At 44.2% G+C, this 19,652-nt stretch overlaps 1 protein-coding gene across 1 annotated transcript; it reads right to left on the bottom strand.

Annotated features, from left to right (window-relative positions):
• Positions 1–722: 722 nt before the first annotated feature.
• On the bottom strand, positions 723–17,009 carry RAB20 (RAB20, member RAS oncogene family). The gene is made up of 2 exons (XM_028721632.2): positions 16,462–17,009; positions 723–1,481 (listed from the first exon to the last, which is right to left on the bottom strand). Exons 1-2 carry the CDS (start codon positions 16,628–16,630, stop codon positions 946–948), a joined length of 705 nt encoding a protein of 234 aa, XP_028577465.2. The 5' UTR covers positions 16,631–17,009; the 3' UTR covers positions 723–945.
• Positions 17,010–19,652: the final 2,643 nt, after the last annotated feature.

Below are 19,652 nucleotides of genomic sequence, written 5' to 3'. Positions count from 1 at the left end.
GAACGGCTAAGGGAGCTGGGCATGTTTAGCCTGGAGAAGAGGAGGTTAAGGGGTGATATGATAGCCATGTTCAAATATATAAAAGGATGTCACATAGAGGAGGGAGAAAGGCTGTTTTCTGCTGCTCCAGAGAAGCGGACACGGAGCAATGGATCCAAACTACAAGAAAGAAGATTCCACCTAAACATTAGGAAGAACTTCCTGACAGTAAGAGCTGTTCGACAGTGGAATTTGCTGCCAAGGAGTGTGGTGGAGTCTCCTTCTTTGGAGGTCTTTAAGCAGAGGCTTGACAACCATATGTCAGGAGTGCTCTGATGGTGTTTCCTGCTTGGCAGGGGGTTGGACTCGATGGCCCTTGTGGTCTCTTCCAACTCTATGATTCTATGATTCTATGATTCTATGATTATGCTGACAGAAGTGTGCGGGACTTTTCCCTTCCAATTGTGGCTCCATCCTTACAGCTATGAGAATGAAGTGTGTGGGGTTAACCAGTTTGAATCAGGATGGCTACATATCCAAAGCACCCAACGCTACAATTTATGGTTCTAAGAAACTATTTTTTTCTGTTCCTGCACTCTATATATGCACATCAGTCTTTTCTAGTTAGTACTTGTTTAGCACTTGTACTAACTTGTTTCTAGTTAGTACAATTTAGCAATTTTTGTATGCAAAAATATTGGCACTACTAAAATGGACAGGACAGATGAATGTGAAAAACAGTAGACAGATGAATATAACATATTTAATGTGGATAAATCACACTCAGCTGAATATAGAAGTTTTAAATAATTGCTTTAAAGTCAAATTTTATGCCATTGTTTCAAACCTTCCCCAATTAAGTGTTTGCCATTCTATTAATCAAGTTCAGTTTCATAGATCTATTATGCCAAAAAAGTAGTTGATCTGGTTCACCTTTATATTTTTTATATATCCTTCATTTGTTGTTTATTTGCAACAGCTGGATTGTATGTTTTTAGTTGTCTTGATATTATTTAAATCTACAGTTTGCAGTGACCCTTCAGTTTTCTGCTGCAAAATTACTGGTACTACCATCTCAAATACAGTTTCAAATACGTGGTCCACTTTATACCCTGTTTTTGCACTAGTTTCAAAACACATTTTTTCTGCTGCTGGAGCATTCTTCTCATCCAACATTTTGTATTTTAGGATCTTCTTATAAAGTGCTATGGCATCACTCATATGGACTTGTTTTTTCAACTTGGTAGAAATGAGACTGTTGATGGGCTGCTCGGGGGGCTGGCGTTCACCTTCTGTTTCTGGCAAAAAGGCAAAAGCATCTGTGAGATCCACTTTGTTCCCAACAATAGCAAAGATGCAGTCTGCACTGGCAGTGTCTGTCAAGGCCAGGAACCGATCCTCAAGTTCCAAGATGCTCTGCAAGTTGGTTACATCGTAAGTGAGGATAACAGCTGCTGCTCCTCTGCAGTACATAGATCCAAGTCCATGAAATTGTTCTCGACCTAGAAGACAGAAAATAACATGGATGTATGAAGCACAACTTCATTCAGTCTATATTCAATTATATAACAAACAAGCAAAAAGATTCTCCAGCAGCATCACAGAAGTATGTGGTATGAGAGACAGCTCTGCCTTGGCCACCCTCTCTCCTAGTGAGTCTTCCCCAATTCTTTTTGCTCTGCTGCTCATTCACAGAGTTTCTGGGCTTCTTGTCCCCTTTAACCTCCTTCTTTCCAGTTAGGGAACAATATCTCTCTCACTTGCTCAGCAGACGACCTTGGATGATTTTAAACTGAGTTGAACTTGCCACCCCAACATGACATCCATATCCTCTCCAGAGCTTTGGCATAAATAGACAGAAGACAGAAATGGAAGGTGTTATCTGACAATACTCAGCAGTCTCTTAGCTCACTATGCCATGATGACCCCCCTCCAAAACATCTTTGGGCCTTCAACAGCCTTTCACTCTTGAACAACATATTGTTGCATGCCACTCCAATCCACACAGCAGGGTGAGATTCCAGGGGTTCCAGGTACTTTTGGAAATGAGGCACAGTGGAGACTGGTGTCTTTATGATCTATGGTCTATTTACACAGATATACCACCTGAGTCAAGGGGCACAGGTGGCACTGTGGGTTAAACCACAGAGCCTAGGGCTTGCTGATTGCAAAGTCGGCGGTTTGAATCCCTGGGATGGGGTGAACTCCCGTTGTTCGGTCCCTGCTCCTGCCAACCTAGCAGTTCAAAAGCACGTCAAAGTGCAAGTAGATAAATAGGTACCTCTCTGGTGGGAAGGTAAATGGCGTTTCCATGCGCTGCTCTGGTTCGCCAGAAGCGGCTTAGACATGCTGGCCACATGACCCAGAAGCTGTATGCCGGCTCCCTTGGCCAAGAAAGTGAGATGAGCGCTGCAACCCCAGAGTCGGCCATGACTGGACCTAATGGTCAGGGGTCCCTTTACCTTACCACCTGAGTCTACAATGGAGGGGCTCCCAGCATTCATCCCCCAGGAGGTTCTGCCTTCGCCCATAGCTCCAGCACCTTTGAACTTTAAGCAGACCTCAAACATGGCTCTCAAACTTGGCTCCTGACTCTCTCCAGTTTGCTGCTTCCTATCTCCGTTGCATAACACCTACCTGAACTCTAACCTAAAACACTGGCATTGTCTTTTAAACTAACTCTCCATTGAAGGAAGGATCCCTTGATCCTTTGTATTAATGCAGGACTATGCTATCCTCTCAAAAGAAAACGGGCTTGACTTAATTAACTTCTAGCACTATTAACAATTCCCTTGGTTTAAAGAGGTGTCTGACACAGCTTAATAATGAATTAGATTCTGATATGTGGAAGTCCGACACACAGTTTTAACTCAATTTTAATTCAATTTTAATTCAATTTAATTCAATTCTAAGACTAGCTTGATCTGGATTTTAGAGTGTCTTGCACTTACAAACTCATAACAAACTCCTGGGCCAGGAGAGAGCAGGTTTGCTACCAGATTTTAATCTGGTAGCAATCTTGTTCTCCAGAAGATTGCCCCACAACCTTTGGAACTATTCCTGTCATTCACTACGGAGCTAGGAGCACCTTGCAGGAATTTCTCTAATTCAGAGGGGCTCCCTCCTTCACTCCCCTGTAGGAGTGGGTAAAACATGTCTCCGACTGTGTGTCAAACCCCTCAGGCTGCAAATGGGGGTCTCAAACTCCACCCACCACTTTCTCCATGCCAAGGACTGCTAGATGCTGCTGCTCATCAGAATTTTCCCACAACTGAAAGGATCTTTGGAAAATATTTCACTGCCAAAGCTCAGCCCTAAACTGTTTATATAAAAGCTTCTCCACAGCATGGTAATTTTATAAATTTTATTCACTTCCTGCCCCTCAAACAAGACCCCTCCACTATTGTAACATTTCTTCATAGGAGAATTTCACTAGTCCCTTAATAATTTTGCCTGCCCAAAAACACTTAAACTGATCAATATAAGATACTAAAATAAAGGTGTTGACAATTCATAATTCAATGGACCTCAAAATCATTTCATGGAATGTTAACGGCTTAAACAATAAGACTAAAAGAAACAAGGTGGAACAGTTTCTTTTCAAGAGCAATCAGGCAAATGCCTCCCTGGTCGGCTGTAAAGCCTCGTTATTGGTGCCAAAAAACCTTCACCATGCAGAGCGCCACTATTCTGTGGCTCGCTCATTCACTGGCAGAATCTAAACCTTCCCCAGCAGAGTAGTTTCTTGACGCCCAATCTGCACCTCCCCTCTCGGCGCGGAAGCCTACTGCGCAGGGAGGGCATGGGCAATGGAGGACCTCTCTCCTCCCCGCTTTGCTCAGGCAAGGTGTCCTGGCACCGCCTCGCCTCCCCGAGCCCTGAAGCTCCTGAAGCTCCTCTCCACTGGTTACTCTCCTCCGCTAAGGAGTTGCTGCTTCCCACGATCTTTGGGGGCTCTCTGTAATCCATCCAGCTTTTACCCTCTCGCCCCTGAGCCGATGGCAGTTCCCTGACAAGTTACTTTAAAAAAATAGATGGGATATAATTTGCTTACAGAAAACACATGTTACAAGAAAACATAGAAGGTGTTGTTGTTGTTGTTGTTTAGTCGTGTCCGACTCTTCGTGACCCCATGGACCAGAGCACGCCAGGCACCTCTGTCCTCCACTACTTCCCGCAGTTTGGTCAAACTCATGCTGCTAACCTCGAAAACACTATCCAACCATCTCGTCCTCTGTCGCCCCCTTCTCCATCTTTCCCAGCATCAGTGTCTTCTCCAGGGAAGAAGGTGTTAGTTAATTTAAAAAATGGGGGATGGGTTTATTTCCTTGGATGTGGTAAAAAAAGAATAATTCAGAGCAGGTTTTCAGAGAAGAAGGGAGGATGATGGCGATAAAAGTCACAAACCAAAGAAAAAATAATTATAGTGGGAATATATGCACCAAATGATAAAAAAGTGGAATTTTATAAGAAGTTGGAAGATAACTTATTGGAATTTAGTGATCAAAAGATTATATTAATGGGAGACCTTTATGGAGTTACTTCATTGGAGATGGATATGACAACATGAGAGACAGGTTGCCAATAAATTTCCTGCAGCTAGTAGAAAACCTAGACTTATGAGACATTTGGAGGGCTAAACATCCAAATGAAAATTCACATATCATTCAGAAGCAAAAAAAAACAGTGGGAAGAATAGATGCTATATGGGTATCAAAAGAAATATTATTAAAATGTAAGAAGGCTGAAATTTATTCAAAGACAATATCTGATCATAATCCAATTCCTTTAGAAATGAAGGAAGGAATACAGTAAGAAGATTAAGAATTAATGAATTCATTCTTAATGATGAAAAATTATTAGAAAAAGCAAAAGGAATTTTAAGAGAATATTTTGAATTTAATTTGAATAAGGGAACAGATATCAACACCGTCTGGGATGCAAACAAGGCAGTTATGCGAGGCTTCTTCATTCAACAAAATATAATTCAAAGGAAAGAAAAAGAAAAAAATAGAGAAGCTTTTAAAAGAAATAAGAGATAATGAGAAGGAATTGGCTAAAAATCCGATGGAGGAAGGGCCAATAAATAATATTAAGATACTGCAAACGCAAATCTCCATGATTTTGAACGAGGAAATTGAGCAAAAGATAAAGAGGGCAAGACAAAAAAAATTGATAAGGTTGCCTTATTGTTATTATTATTATTATTATTAAATATAAGGCAGGTTGCCTTCTTATTATTAAAGGAGAAATTGATAGGGAAAATAGTAGAAGGGAAAATAATAGATGAACCTAAAGAAATCAGATAAAAAATTATAAATTATTAAGGAATTGTATCTTGCTGAAGATCAAGAAGAAATGGAAAAAATATATAACTCAGAATAGACTACCAACGACACATGGTGAGAAAATTGAACAATTAAATTCAACAATAACGATGATGGAGATACAACAATCAATATCTAAGGCAAAAACAGGGAAATCCCCTGGCCAGGATGGCTTCTCAGTTGTATATTACAAGAAATTAGAAGATGTATTAGCAGAACCATTGAAAACAGTACTCAATAGAATTTTAATAGAAGGGAAAATACCAAAAACATGGGAAGAAGCATTCATCATGCTAATACCAAAACAAGGTACAGTGGTGCCCGGCAAGACGAATGCCTCGCAAGACGAAAAACTCGCTAGACGAAAGGGTTTTCCGTTTTTTGAGTCGTTCCGCAAGACGAATTTCCCTATGGGCTTGCATCGCAAAACGAAACGTCTTGCGAGTTTGTTTCCTTTTCTTAAAGCCGCTAAGCCGTTAATAGCCGTGCTTCGCAAGACGAAAAAACCGCAAGACGAAGAGACTCGCGGAACGGATTAATTTCGTCTTGAGAGGCACCACTGTACTGATCGAACATCAGTTAAAAACTATAGACCCATATCATTATTAAATAATGATTATATAATATTTATCCGTATTCTTGCCAATAGATTAAAGAAAGTACTGAATGAAATTATTCACAAAGATCACATGGCTTTCTTACCAGGCAGACATATGTATAATAATATATGGAACGTAATAGACATTCTTGAATATCTGGAAGATTGGACAAAAAAGCCATCCTAATGCTAAAAAAAGGTAAAGGTACCCCTGCCCGTACGGGCCAGTCTTGACAGACTCTAGGGTTGTGCGCCCATCTCACTCTAGAGGCCGGGGGCCAGCGCTGTCCGGAGACACTTCCGGGTCACGTGGCCAGCGTGACAAAGCTGCATCTGGCGAGCCAGCGCAGCACACGGAAACGCCGTTTACCTTCCCGCCAGTAAGCGGTCCCTATTTATCTACTTGCACCCGGGGGTGCTTTCGAACTGCTAGGTTGGCAGGCGCTGGGACCGAGCAACGGAAGCGCACCCCGCGGCGGGGATTCGAAATGCCGACCTTTCGATCGGCACGCCCTAGGCGCTGAGGCTTTTACCCACAGCGCCACCCGCGTCCCTCCTTTCGATCGGCAAGCCCTAGGCGCTGAGGCTTTTACCGCTTTTGATAAGGTATCCTGGAAGTTTATGAAAAGAGCAATAGAAAGTATAGAACTTGGGGGAGGGGGATTTGGCAGAGGTATTAACACAATCTACGAAAACCAAACAGCTAAATTGATAATAAACAATGAATTAACAGAAGAATTTAATGTAAGTAAAGGGACCAGACAAGGCTGCCCCCTCTCACCCCTTCTATTCATAACGGTACTGATTCTGGCAATAGCGGTAAGAAAAGATCAAGATATAAAGGGCATAACTTTGGGAAAGAATTCCTATAAGATAAAAGCTTTTGCGGATGACCTGATCCTAACTACGGAAAACCCGGAAGAAAGCGTCCCTAAGATAATAGATAAAATCATGAAATTTGGAAAAGTAGCAGGATGCAAGCTGAACAGGAAAAAGACTAATACGTTAGCATAAAATATGTCCGCTCAAGAAAAAGAAAAACTACAGGAAATATCAGGATTGACTATAGTGAATAAAACTAAATATTTGGGAATTTGGTTGATGAATAGAAACAGTAATTTATTCAAAGATAATTATACAAAACTCTGGAAAGAGATCAAAAGGGATTTAGAAATCTGGAATAGGTTAAGATTATCATTATCCAGCAGAATTTCAGTGGTTAAGATGAATGTGATGCCTAAGTTTATTTTTCTGTACCAAATGGAGGGGTGGGGTTCTGTACCAATTATTGGAGGGGTGGGATGTTTTAAAGTATGGCAAAAAGACCTTTCAAGATTCATTTGGCAAAGTAAACCACCAAGAATTAAACACAAATTATTCATAGATAATAAAAATAGAGGGGGACTGGCACTCTCCGATTTAAAATTATATTATGATGCAGTTTGCCTAAATTGACTAAAGGAATGGATGAGTTTACAAAATGGAGATTTATTAGATCTCGAAGGCTTTGACAACCGTTTCGGATGGAATGCTTATTTGGGTTACGAAAAGGTTAAGGTCCACAGGGGCTTTCTTAATCATACAGTGGTACCTCGCAAGACGAATGCCTCGCAAGACAAAAAACTCGCAAGACGAAAGGGTTTTCCGTTTTTTGAGTCGTTCCGCAAGACGAATTTCCCTATGGGCTTGCATCGCAAAACGAAACGTCTTGCGAGTTTGTTTCCTTTTCTTAAAGCCGCTAAGCCGTTAATAGCCGTGCTTCGCAAGACGAAAAAACCGCAAGACGAAGAGACTCGCGGAACGGATTAATTTCGTCTTGAGAGGCACCACTGTACTGATCGAACATCAGTTAAAAACTATAGACCCATATCATTATTAAATAATGATTATATAATATTTATCCGTATTCTTGCCAATAGATTAAAGAAAGTACTGAATGAAATTATTCACAAAGATCACATGGCTTTCTTACCAGGCAGACATATGTATAATAATATATGGAACGTAATAGACATTCTTGAATATCTGGAAGATTGGACAAAAAAGCCATCCTAATGCTAAAAAAAGGTAAAGGTACCCCTGCCCGTACGGGCCAGTCTTGACAGACTCTAGGGTTGTGCGCCCATCTCACTCTAGAGGCCGGGGGCCAGCGCTGTCCGGAGACACTTCCGGGTCACGTGGCCAGCGTGACAAAGCTGCATCTGGCGAGCCAGCGCAGCACACGGAAACGCCGTTTACCTTCCCGCCAGTAAGCGGTCCCTATTTATCTACTTGCACCCGGGGGTGCTTTCGAACTGCTAGGTTGGCAGGCGCTGGGACCGAGCAACGGAAGCGCACCCCGCGGCGGGGATTCGAAATGCCGACCTTTCGATCGGCACGCCCTAGGCGCTGAGGCTTTTACCCACAGCGCCACCCGCGTCCCTCCTTTCGATCGGCAAGCCCTAGGCGCTGAGGCTTTTACCGCTTTTGATAAGGTATCCTGGAAGTTTATGAAAAGAGCAATAGAAAGTATAGAACTTGGGGGAGGGGGATTTGGCAGAGGTATTAACACAATCTACGAAAACCAAACAGCTAAATTGATAATAAACAATGAATTAACAGAAGAATTTAATGTAAGTAAAGGGACCAGACAAGGCTGCCCCCTCTCACCCCTTCTATTCATAACGGTACTGATTCTGGCAATAGCGGTAAGAAAAGATCAAGATATAAAGGGCATAACTTTGGGAAAGAATTCCTATAAGATAAAAGCTTTTGCGGATGACCTGATCCTAACTACGGAAAACCCGGAAGAAAGCGTCCCTAAGATAATAGATAAAATCATGAAATTTGGAAAAGTAGCAGGATGCAAGCTGAACAGGAAAAAGACTAATACGTTAGCATAAAATATGTCCGCTCAAGAAAAAGAAAAACTACAGGAAATATCAGGATTGACTATAGTGAATAAAACTAAATATTTGGGAATTTGGTTGATGAATAGAAACAGTAATTTATTCAAAGATAATTATACAAAACTCTGGAAAGAGATCAAAAGGGATTTAGAAATCTGGAATAGGTTAAGATTATCATTATCCAGCAGAATTTCAGTGGTTAAGATGAATGTGATGCCTAAGTTTATTTTTCTGTACCAAATGGAGGGGTGGGGTTCTGTACCAATTATTGGAGGGGTGGGATGTTTTAAAGTATGGCAAAAAGACCTTTCAAGATTCATTTGGCAAAGTAAACCACCAAGAATTAAACACAAATTATTCATAGATAATAAAAATAGAGGGGGACTGGCACTCTCCGATTTAAAATTATATTATGATGCAGTTTGCCTAAATTGACTAAAGGAATGGATGAGTTTACAAAATGGAGATTTATTAGATCTCGAAGGCTTTGACAACCGTTTCGGATGGAATGCTTATTTGGGTTACGAAAAGGTTAAGGTCCACAGGGGCTTTCTTAATCATACAGTGGTACCTCGCAAGACGAATGCCTCGCAAGACAAAAAACTCGCAAGACGAAAGGGTTTTTTGTTTTTTGAGCTGCTTCGCAAGACGATTTTCCCTATGGGCTTGCTTCGCAAGACGAAAACGTCTTGCAAGTTTGTTTCCTTTTTCTTAACACCGTTAATACAGTTGCGACTTGACTTTGAGGAGCAACTCATAGCACGCAGTGTGGTAGCCTTTTTTGAGGTTTTTGAAGACTTTGGTGATTTTTGAAGCTTTTCCAAAACTTTTCCGACACCGTGCTTCGCAAGACGAAAAAAATCGCAAGACGACAAAACTCGCGGAATGAATTAATTTCGTCTTGCGAGGCACCACTGTATTGTAAGAAAGTCATATAGAGTTTGGGAGAAGTATAAAGATCTAATAGAGCTGAAAACACCCTAGTGGATCTCGCCTGTAGAAGCACTAACAGCCAAAAAGAAAAATATGGAAGTGAATTGGGTTAAACATAAAGAACTTTTAGAAGAAAGGGATAATAAATTTAAATTAAAAGAATATGAGGAGATAAAACATCATTTAACAGGATGGATCTAGTACCATCAGGTCAACGAAGTGTTCAAAGCCAACAAGAAAAAAGGGTTTGCCAATGAGATTATTAGATAAAACATTACTAAGTAAGACAAAACTAATTTCTAAAATATATCAAATTTTATTGGAATGGGAGGTCAAGAAGGAACAGATAAAAGATGTAATGATCAAATGGGCCATAGATTTAGGAACACCCATACTGCTATCACCATGGGAAAAAATGTGGAATGAAATTCGGAAATTCTCAGCTTGTGAATCAATAAAATTAAAGCTTTCCGATGAAGAATTAAAAAAAAAAAATTAAGCAAAATTTCAACAAGAAAACAAAAGCTTTCTTGCTGGGAATTTTAGACACAGACTTAAATTTTTTAAAAAAATTATGCCACAGAAGCAGCAATATCCCTAATTGCCAAATATTGGAAAAAGGAGGAAACCCCAACAACAAAAGATTGGCAAGAATTTTTTTCCAATTATATAGAAATGGCCAGAATAACAGAGGCAATTAGGGGTAAATCAAAACAAAAATTTCAAAAGAACTGGGATAAATACAGAGATTATCTTAAAAAGCAGTGCCCCCAAATTAACACTTGGGCTTGTTTTGATTAATTTCTGCAAAAAACAAATGACAATGTAAAAATTTATATTTGAATGAAAGAGATAAGGGGAGAATTGGAACTATTAAAAAAGGAAACAGTTTATAAAAGGATGTAAATGAAACCGCTTTGAGGAGGAATGGAACTCAACCAGAAGAAAAGATGAAATGAAATATGGTATAATTATATTATTTTTTCTAATTTATACTGGATCTTAGTACTGTACAATATATTTATCTTTTATTCTTTTTAGTTATTCATATTTGTGTCTAATTTTTATTTTTTCTTCTTTTTGTATGTTCATTCATAATTTTCATTTTCATCTGGGGGTGTGGGTGTTTGTGAAGTAAAATTGAAATAAAGATGAGGTTTTTTAAAATAATAATTCTTTTCTGAGGTGCAAACATTCATAAATGATATGATCATTTTAAATTGTTCAACCATCAACTGTTGAACAATACCAACAGCCACTAGGAAATCCAAAGGTGCTTTTGCCATGCTGGATGCATTTGATGTTTGGGATATTATTAACAACACAGTCTACCTCAATATTTCCACCTTAGCATCACAGCCACAGCATGACTTATCTCATAGAAAATTCTTTACCACAGCTGAAAATGGCCACTTTCTTTTACGTTTTTAATTCTTTAGCGGCAAGAAAGAGAAAGATTTTTCACACAAGGGATCCACCACTTGTCCATTTAATCTTTATTGTCAACCATAAAGCAGGCTTTTTGCTCTGCCTTAGGCACAGCATGCAGTGCTTGGTTCAGTACAGAACATTCAGTCCTCAGCTCACTTTCTGCAGTAAAAAACAAAATAAGCAAAAGTCTCCTCTGAGTCACTATTACAACCGCTAAGTCTCCATGGAGCAGCCAGGCTGGAATGTTTTTTGCATTGTAAAACAGAATATCCAACAATGAATCATGGGTACACCTCATGTTCACTTGCACTCAAAAATAGAAGGTAAGCAAATAGATTTGTTTGTTGTTGTTGTTATTTAGTTTGCACAACAGTGCTAATAAAGCATTTCACCTATACACCTTGCTAACTTTGTTAACAGAGTTAAAAGAAAAAGACAGCCAAAACACCAAACCAAATGACCTGGGCAGTAGTTCCTGCGCATTGTTAGAAACTCAGATATATAAACTGGGTGCCACATGGCACCTTAAACCTAAGGGCAGTGGCCACAGTGGAGAGTCTAGTCACAATTGTAACCAAATCCACCTCCATAAATAAACAGCCTCACTGATTTTTAAAAGATAGAATTCAGCATCACATGAACATCATTTTGACTTGCCAGATGGAACAACCCCCTCTTCTTCTGCCACACCTGGGGTGGGCACTCCCAATTCCACCCCGAAGACAATTTCAGAGGGCTTGCGGAGGAGGGGGAGAAAGCCCCACTGCAGAAGCAGAAGTCTTTTATTTCATTTATTACATTTATATACTACCTTTATCTTCCAAGGGGCGGGGGGGGGGGGGTCACACAAGCAGCAGTGTTTGCACATCTTGCAAGGAGGAAGAGGAGGAAGGTGAGAGGCTCCAGTGTTCACCTAATTTCCACATACTCTGGCCCACTTTTGGTGTGTTGAAGCATTCCGTATCCACTCTAGCACAGCAATTTGAACTTTATGCATATCTTATGCATGTTTTTACACATCACTAAAGAGCGAGTTCAAGTTAAATCCTCACATTCTTAAGATCACAAGTGATGGATCTTGCATTTCCATAAGACTAACTACAAAAGATCTTCTATAGAAGTTCACTGTGACTATGGTGGTGCACATGAAGCATGTCGTTTCAGTTCAAAGTGAGAAGTAAACACTGTTCAGTTTGAAATGTATTTGAAATGTATGTGGCTTAAGGGTGCGATTAATAATAATAATAATAATAATTTATTTATACCTCACCCATTTGGCTGGGTTTCCCCGGCCACTCTGGGCGGCTTCCAATCAAATATTAAAAGCACAGTACAGCATTAAACATTAAAAACTTCCCTAAACAGATGTCTTCAGGTGTCTTTTAAAAGTAAGATAGTTGCTTATTGCCTTGAAATCTGCTGGGAGGGCGTTCCACAGGGTGGGCACCACCACTGAGAAGGCCCTCTGCCTGGTTCCCTGTAAGCTCACTTCTCACAGGTTGCCAGAAGGCCCTCAGAGCTGGACCTCAGTGTTCGGGCTGAATGATGAGGGTGGAGATTATCCTTCAGGCATACTGAGCTGAGGCCGTTTAGGGTTTAAAGGTCAGCACCAACACTGAACTGTGCTTGGAAATGTACTGGGAGCCAATGAAGATCGTTCAGGACTGGTGTTATGTGGTCTCAGCGGCCATCACCAGTCTAGCTGCCGCATTCTGGATTAATTGCAGTTTCCGAGTCACCTTCAAAGGTAGCCCCACGTAGAGCACATTGCAGTAGTCCAAGCAGGAGATAACCAGAGCATGCAACTACTCCGCTGAGACAGTCTGTGGGCAGGTAGGGTCTCATCCTGCATACCATATGGAGCTGGTAGACAGCTGCCCTGGAAACAGAATTAACCTGCGCCTCCATGGACAGCTGTGAGTCCAAAATGATTCCAAGGCTGCACAGCTGGTCCTTCAGGGGCAAACCTGCCTGCCCCCTGTCCCCCCAAAACAGTACTTCTGTCTTGTCAGGATTCAACCTCAATCTGTTAGCCACCATCCATCCTCCAACTGACTCCAGGCACTCACACAGAACCTTCACCACCTTCACTGGTTCTGATTTAAAAGAAGTAGAGCTGGGTGTCATCTGCATACTGATGAACACCCAGTGAAACCTCTTAAAATGAGAAGTTCAAAAGAGCAACTGTTAAATTATTTTGTGAAGTTGTAGCGTTCTGTTTCTTAGGACACACATAAATGGCTTTAAAAGATGTGAAACTTACAGTCAAGATACTTCCAACTCATTCTAGATGCCACCCAAAACAATGTGAGAAAATAAAAGCCATGTGCCACAGAAGTAGACTTACATAAAGGACGCTAAGACTTTGAAGCACCTGCGTCTGAGACCACCTTCCTATCTCGGCTCAGTATTATCTACAGACTGGCAAAAGCTCTCCAGGGTTTCCTGCAGGGTCCTCTCCCAGCCCTGCCAAAATAGGCTCTTCCACTGAGACACAAGCCTGTCTCAGTCAACTCAACTCCTAAAACTTAAAAGATTCTAACATTAATGAAATCATTCAATGGATGAAATGGGGTGTGGGGGGTTGTTAGGGGAGGGGTAGTACCTCTTGTGAGGTGTCATGCTCTTTCAGGGGCAGTTGGTCCACCTCTGGCCCCACCCTGCACTCAGCTCTCCCCCATGGCTCCTAGTAGCTGTCAGCATGGCACAGTGGCCACAACCCAAGAAATGCCTTCGACTGGCCGGCTAAACCAGGGGAGGGCAGCTGCTGGGTCTCAAACTCTTAGTGGGCTAGGGGCTTCCCCTGCAGATGAGACCAATACCACGTCAAATGGTCAAGAAGATGGTTTCTGAATGTGCTGTATATCAGTTGTTCCCAATTAGCTGATTACTGAGGACCCCCATTTTTTCAAAAGCAAAGCCATGGATGCTCCACTTTTGAAAATCTTGATAACTGAATGGTAGTTACCTCTGCAATTTTTTGAGCAAAATGTGGGGTAGCCTCCAATAAGCAAAGAATTTTAAGTATTAAAAAAAACAGACTAGGGCTTATTTTCAACACTGTGATATATCAGCAGCTAAACATCGCAATGTGTTTAGGGAAGTTTTTAATGAAGTTTTACAGTAGTACCTCGGGTTACAGACGCTTACAGACTCCGCTAACCCAGAAATAGTACCTTGGGTTAAGAACTTTGCTTCAGGATGAGAACAGAAATTGTGCTCCGGCGGCGCGGCAGCAGCAGGAGGCCCTATTAGCTAAAGTGGTGCTTCAGGTTAAGTACAGTTTCAGGTTAAGAACGGACCTCCAGAACGAATTAAGTTCTTAACCTGAGGTACCACTGTATTCTGTTTTTAGTGTCCTGTTAGGAGCTGCCCAGAGTGGCTGGGAAAACTCGACCAGATGGGTGGGGTATAAATGTTGTTGTTGTTATATTCCGATATATCACGATGTCTGAAATTGGAGATCAGGCATGGGATGAGAGAAGGTGCCTCTGCGGAGATCAGATGGCCGCATGTTTTGAATGGGGGCGGGATGGAGATGCATCAAGCCACCATCAGATGAACATTCACTGCGGCTGCTGCTGCTTTCCTGCTGGCTGAGGAAAGCTGCTCCGCCTCAGTGCCAGGGGAAGGACATGGTGCCTTGAATTGAGGGAGACCAGCTGCCCTGTTTTCCCTCACAGTGAGGGAAGGCTCTCATCTCCCTCGTCTTCAGGGAAGGCAGCTCAGATCATCGTTCGATATCAGCGGTGCCTTGCTTTCCCTCACACAAGGAGCGATATATTGCTGCGTATTGCCGGGTCAAAATCATTAGCGCGATGTGATTTCAAAATCAATTTTGGCCAATATATTGAAAAATCTCACAGCGTTAAAACAGACCATAAAAATTGTGATATTACAATACAAAAATGACAAAAAATTAGTTGGGGGAGGCAAGAGATGGGGCTGCAGACCCCTGGGTGTGTTTTGCGGACCTCCTGGGGTCCCGGGGTCCCTAACTGGGAAGCACTGCTGTAGAGGGAAGTGAGGGGCAGGTGGGGCTCATCTGCCTTGGAAGATAATCCATCTAGAAAGGAAGACTCTGACCCTAAACCTCTGCTGTCATGTGGGATATCTTTGGGAGAAGAAAAGGCTAAGGATTAGTAAACCCTACGCAAATCTGGAGTGGAGTCCCTAAGGCAGTTGGATGGTGCCATGGGCTTAGCCAGGATTTTGGGGGGGGGGGGGAGAACAAATGTTATTGGTCAGTTAAGTATTTCTATTGGTTTACTTGTTCTAGGGGGGCAGCTGCCCTCCCTTGGCTATGCCCGCGGATGGCACCTTGTATGCCTCCTTCTGGCAACCAAGCTGGTGCCAAATGTATTGCTCTGGTTTCTGTTGGATTACCTCAGTGAGGCCAAGGAGGGGTTCTTGTTGTCTGGGCAGCCCAGGACCTCCAGACACCCTGTCCAGGCTTCTTGCCCAGGGAGGTCACTTTGGGGCTGCTAATACAGTGGTACCTCTGGATGCGAATGGGATCTGTTCCGGAGCCCCATTCGCATCCTGAAGTGAACACAACCCACGTCAGCGCGTTGCGATTTGCCGCTTCCGCGCATGTGCGTGACATCATTTTGAGCATCTGCGCATGTGGAGTGTAACCTGAAAACGCTCAACCCGAAGCTCCTTCAACCCGAGGCGCCCTCCATTGTCTCACCAGACAGATGGCAACATGTCACACTGGAGATAAGGCCAGAGGTGTATTTGTGCATCCGCAGAGGAAGCATATATCCAAATATATTCCTAATGCTGCTATTAGGTGAAAAAGCATGCAGGCTGCAATCAAAACAACACATTGCTATGAGTTTTGGAGGCGGAGGAAGTAGGCTGAATCCACACTATGCCCAAGCTGGCATTGCCAAGGTCTTGGGCCTCTTGTGTCTCTCCGTCTCCATTCCCCCCTCTTCTGCCCCCGTGTACATTTGCCATCACCACGGAAGCTTCTGTCAGAGCGGACTCTGCTCCGCCAATGCTCCTGCCCTTCTAAGCGCCACAGGCCCGCGTGGCCACGTTATCCGGGGCAGGAAAACCTGCGGAGAGCCTCGTGCCCCCGACGGACTGGGACAAGAGGCCGCGAGGTCGGCGGCGCCCGTCTTTCAGACGTGGCGAGACTCTTGTCGCCTTCGCTGCCCGGGAAGAGGCCGGCTCGGCCTTGGCCGCTCCGCGGGGCCACGCCAGGCGCCGCCGAAGCGCTTCTTCCCCGCCTCCGGCGCTCGGCGGCCGCGGCCCCTCTTCGGGCAAGGGCGCTCCCGCCGCCGCCGCCGCTCACCTGCCGTGTCCCAGACGGAGATGCTGTGCGGCCCCCACTGGCGGAGGCAGAAGGCGCCGCCGACGGTGCTGACGGTGTCGCGGAAGCGGCGCTCGGTGTAGCGCTGCAGCAGCGACGTCTTGCCCACGTTCACGTCGCCCAGGAGCACCACCTTCCCGTCGGGCTTCATGCTCGCTCCGCGCCCGGAGCCGCCCAGGGAATCTTCGCCGGGGCGGCGCGGAAGAGGAAGGGCGGCGCCGGGCCGGGACCTGGGCTGGGCGGCGCGCGCCCTGCTCTGGGCCGGACGCGGCTTCAGGCTCTGCTCCGGCGGCGGAGTCGGGGGTTCAGGCGGCGCTGCGCTCGCCCCGACGGGAGGCCGGCCGGAGGGGAAGAGCTCCGTCCCTCTCGGCGCGGAAGGGAGGCTCTCGGGGCTCCCAGCTCGGAAGGCCCGGCTGCTGGGCGAGGGATCCGCAAGGAAATCTCCCAGGCTGCGGCCAAGGAAACAGTCCGAGGCTTGGTCTTGTTTGGGCGCTGCGCGTCTGGCCGGGCGCCTTCCCTGGAGTCGAGGAGAGACCCCGGGACCCCCACCGGCCAGGCGCAAAAGGGGGTGGGCAAAGACCCTGGCCCTAGGCGAGTTTCTGCAGACACCCACTCGCTCCCCAGACAAAAGAGAGGCGGCATCAGAGTCCCCAGGACACAGTCCAGCCGGGCCAAAAACACCTGGGGAGGGAACCTAGGAAAAGGGAGCCGTCTAAGGGCCAGAGAAACCCAAAGAGCTGCATTCAGTCTAGGCCTGAATAGCATTTTATAAATCAGAAAAAAGAAAATGGGGAAAGAGAGACAAAGCAGTAGAAAGCACTTCCATTTCTCCATCCGCCAAAGTATTCCAAACATTCACTCTAAAATAATGTCCCGCTGCAATGCCCAATTCAAGCTGCTAAACGTTTTCTTAATTTTCAATCCCAGTTGCTTCAAATTCATTCGTTTTCCTTTCCACACAAAAAGTCCAAAAACGGGTCTTCAGTGGTTATTGTCACGAGATATCCAGAATAGTCTTCCTCCACAAATGAATTTATACAGATTATAATTAACATATAACAGTTTCACAATTTAAGAACAATATGAAACAACCCCTAACCCCCAAATAAAGCAACACCCACCATGTATTTAAAATATCCAAGTTAAAGCCCCCTCCCCAGTAAAACAATCATTTTACCACAAGGGGGCTGCCCCACACCCGTGTCTTCCCAGAAGTGCTGCCCCCAAAGGGACGCCCCCTTTTGGTGGTGGCCCCTCCATGGGCTTTATAGAGCTGTTCTCAAAGCAGGTTTTAACACAGGCGGATTACAGAGGATTTAGTCACAGGTCTACCTCATCTCTCACAGGAGATTAGCCTAGTTTAGTTAGCTTTTGACATTCCAAATCTTAATTAAATTCTAGTACCTCCTGGACCAGGAATTTAGGGGAATCTGGCACCCACAAACTCCTAACACTATACTTGCATGGGCAGGGCAATTTTAAAGGCTGATAACTAAACTAAAATCCCCCCCAAAGTAAGACCAGGTTAGAAGGATCTCCGCTCCCAATAAAATGGGGGAAGGAATGTGCTGGTGCTTCTTCACAACAACTACTTCCGAATTTCTGCTACTGATGCAACACTTGACTTCTGCTTTGTGAGACTTTCTCAGGGCCAACTAAGAAACACCCGGTGCAGATGAGATGCTTCTCTTCATTTCACACCCACCCACCCTTAATATAGGAAAAGTTGTTACATGACTCCTTTTCCTACAGTTCCCTTTCTTCCAAAAAGCCCCCTTCCTGCCCCATTTCCCCCTGCCAGTGGGGAGGCTGCTGGAGTGGTGCCATTTCAATGGGAAACTTGGCCTGTGAGAGGCAGAACGGGAAGGTGGCCTCCTACTGCTTTACCCATCCGCTGAAGCCTTGCTTCCTGGGGCAATGAGATCTCGTGAGGGGCCTGCAAGATCTCTCCAGAGGCCACAGCCCCTTCTCACGTCTCTTATTTATACCCCACCCATCTGACTTGGTTGCCCCAGCCACTCTGGGCAGCTTCCAACGTATATAAAAAACATAAAGCATTAAAAAAACTTCTATACAGGGCTGCCTTCTGGTGTCTTCTAAAGGTTGCCTAGTTGACTCCGCAGTCGCATAGCCATGACCTCCAACATTTCTCCGATAAAAATAGGGATGCCCTAACGAAAAGCCAGACATTCTGGGATCAATTCAGAAACTGGGACCATTCCTGGGGAAGAGGGGCCCTTGAAGGGCCTGCACTTCTCTGGCGTCTGCCTCCGTCTGCCTCGTGGGCTGGCTGCCCTGGCTTAGGAGAGAGGCCTGTGTAAAAAACCAAAATCTGCCCTTATTCCCTTATGGGGAACACAAGAGCGCTTATAGAGTGCTTTGTAGGTTCTCCATCGGTCAGAGAAAATAACAAGAGGCCAACCAGAGAATACTGAGAAGCAAAGCAGCTCGTAAGCCTGATCTTTATTTAATTATGTTCAACAGGGGGCCCCCTTCACATGCAGGAGAAGGAGGAGGACCCAGAACCCAGGTGTGCCAGCCCTTATATAGACATTTTAAATGCCCGCCCTGGAGTCCAAGACCACCCCCAGAAACATCATACATACATCACAGAAGGGGTGTGGCCCAAGACCATCCCCTAGACACATTTACCTCCTGTCTGGCAGGTTACCTGTTCATGCTTACTTGACTGGCCAGTCTTTTGTAGTGACAAATAGTTCCTGAGCCAGGTACACAGAGGTACACAGATATACACAGATATACCCTTAAGACAGGTTTTGTGAATGAAAAGACAATGGGGAGGTTTTTCCATTTTCCTTTGACCTTGCAGAGAAAACATTTGGTCAGTTTGGGAGCCAAAATGGCTTCAGGGCTGCCCTCCTGTACTGCCTCAGACATGTGGCCTATACATTTATGTATGTGTTTGCCTGGCACATCCATGAACATTATATATATATATATATATATATATATATTTCTCAGGCCGTTCTCTAAATCAATAAAAATCAGTAAAAATACATAGCGGACCCAGGTTCCGCCCCACCCCCAACAAAACTCCTGGTTACACCCCCGGTTCCAGCACCTTTTTCTCGAAAGGGGTTGCTGTGGCAGAGACAGACAGGCGGCCCTGCAGCCTCCTCCCCCCGGGGTGGAAACCAGTCCTTTGGCTTGAA

Source organism: Podarcis muralis, chromosome 3, assembly GCF_964188315.1.
Source record: "Podarcis muralis chromosome 3, rPodMur119.hap1.1, whole genome shotgun sequence".
Taxonomy (NCBI): Eukaryota; Metazoa; Chordata; class Lepidosauria; order Squamata; family Lacertidae; genus Podarcis; species Podarcis muralis.
The sequence above is the reverse complement of the archived record's forward strand: the minus strand, read 5'-3'. Positions and strand labels throughout refer to the sequence as shown.

Bases quoted from the DNA above. Each gene is read 5' to 3' on its own strand.
- RAB20 (XM_028721632.2), bottom strand. From the start codon at position 16,630: ATGAAGCCCGACGGGAAGGTGGTGCTCCTGGGCGACGTGAACGTGGGC. The intron at 1,482-16,461 runs GTGAGCGGCGGC...TCTGTCTTCTAG, and splicing joins CTCCGTCTGGGACACGGCAG to GTCGAGAACAATTTCATGGA.